Raw genomic sequence first — 621 nt, 5'->3', positions numbered from 1 at the left:
GCAGGACGGGCGAACGGCGGGGGGGGGGATGTTGCGAGGTAGGAGGCGGCGTGACCGACGACGGCGGGGCCGATGCGCGGGCGAGGGGCACGCAGGGCCCCGCGGTCGGGCTGGCGCGGCGGCCGCGGCGGCGCGGCGGCGCGGCGGCGCGGCGGCGGAGCCCAAGCAGGCTTCCAGCGCTGCAGCCCGGGCGCGGCGCGACCCGGCCCCCGGTGCCCCCGCCCCCACCCAACCGCTTCGAAGGTGCGCCACAAGAATGTGGTGCAGTTCATCGGCGCCTGCACCCGCAAGCCCAACCTGTGCATCGTGTTTGAGTACATGAGCAACGGCTCGGTGTACGACTGGGTGCGGCGGGAGGGGCCGCTGAAGCTGAGCCAGGTGCTCAAGGTAGGGCTGGAGGTGTCGCGGGGGATGGACTACCTGCACCAGCGGAAAATCATCCACCGGTGGGCGGGGGCGAGAGTTGGAGGTTGGGGTTGACGGGACGCGAGGGGGGGGGGGAGTGGGATGGCCGGCGCCAAGGGAAATCACACACCGCTGGGCGGGGCGGCGGGTTATGACGGAGGGCGGGAGGGGGGCGCCTGGGGTTTGTGTATGCAGCGTGTGCAGGAGCATCGGCGG

General features: G+C 73.3%; 1 protein-coding gene across 1 annotated transcript in view; it reads left to right on the top strand.

The window, feature by feature from the left end:
• MNEG_11759 (Serine/threonine-protein kinase HT1) overlaps positions 1–621 on the top strand; it is a gene marked incomplete at both ends in the record, with an annotated part of 4040 nt that overhangs the window by 2008 nt on the left and 1411 nt on the right. Inside the window, one exon of the mRNA XM_014039768.1 lies at positions 244–446. Within this exon, the coding sequence (XP_013895222.1) occupies positions 244–446 (203 nt within the window). The remainder of the gene's footprint in view (positions 1–243; positions 447–621) is intronic.

Source organism: Monoraphidium neglectum, assembly GCF_000611645.1.
Source record: "Monoraphidium neglectum strain SAG 48.87 unplaced genomic scaffold scaffold02893, whole genome shotgun sequence".
NCBI lineage: Eukaryota > Viridiplantae > Chlorophyta > Chlorophyceae > Sphaeropleales > Selenastraceae > Monoraphidium > Monoraphidium neglectum.
Note: the sequence above shows the minus strand (reverse complement) of the source record. Positions and strands in the feature narration are given on the sequence as shown.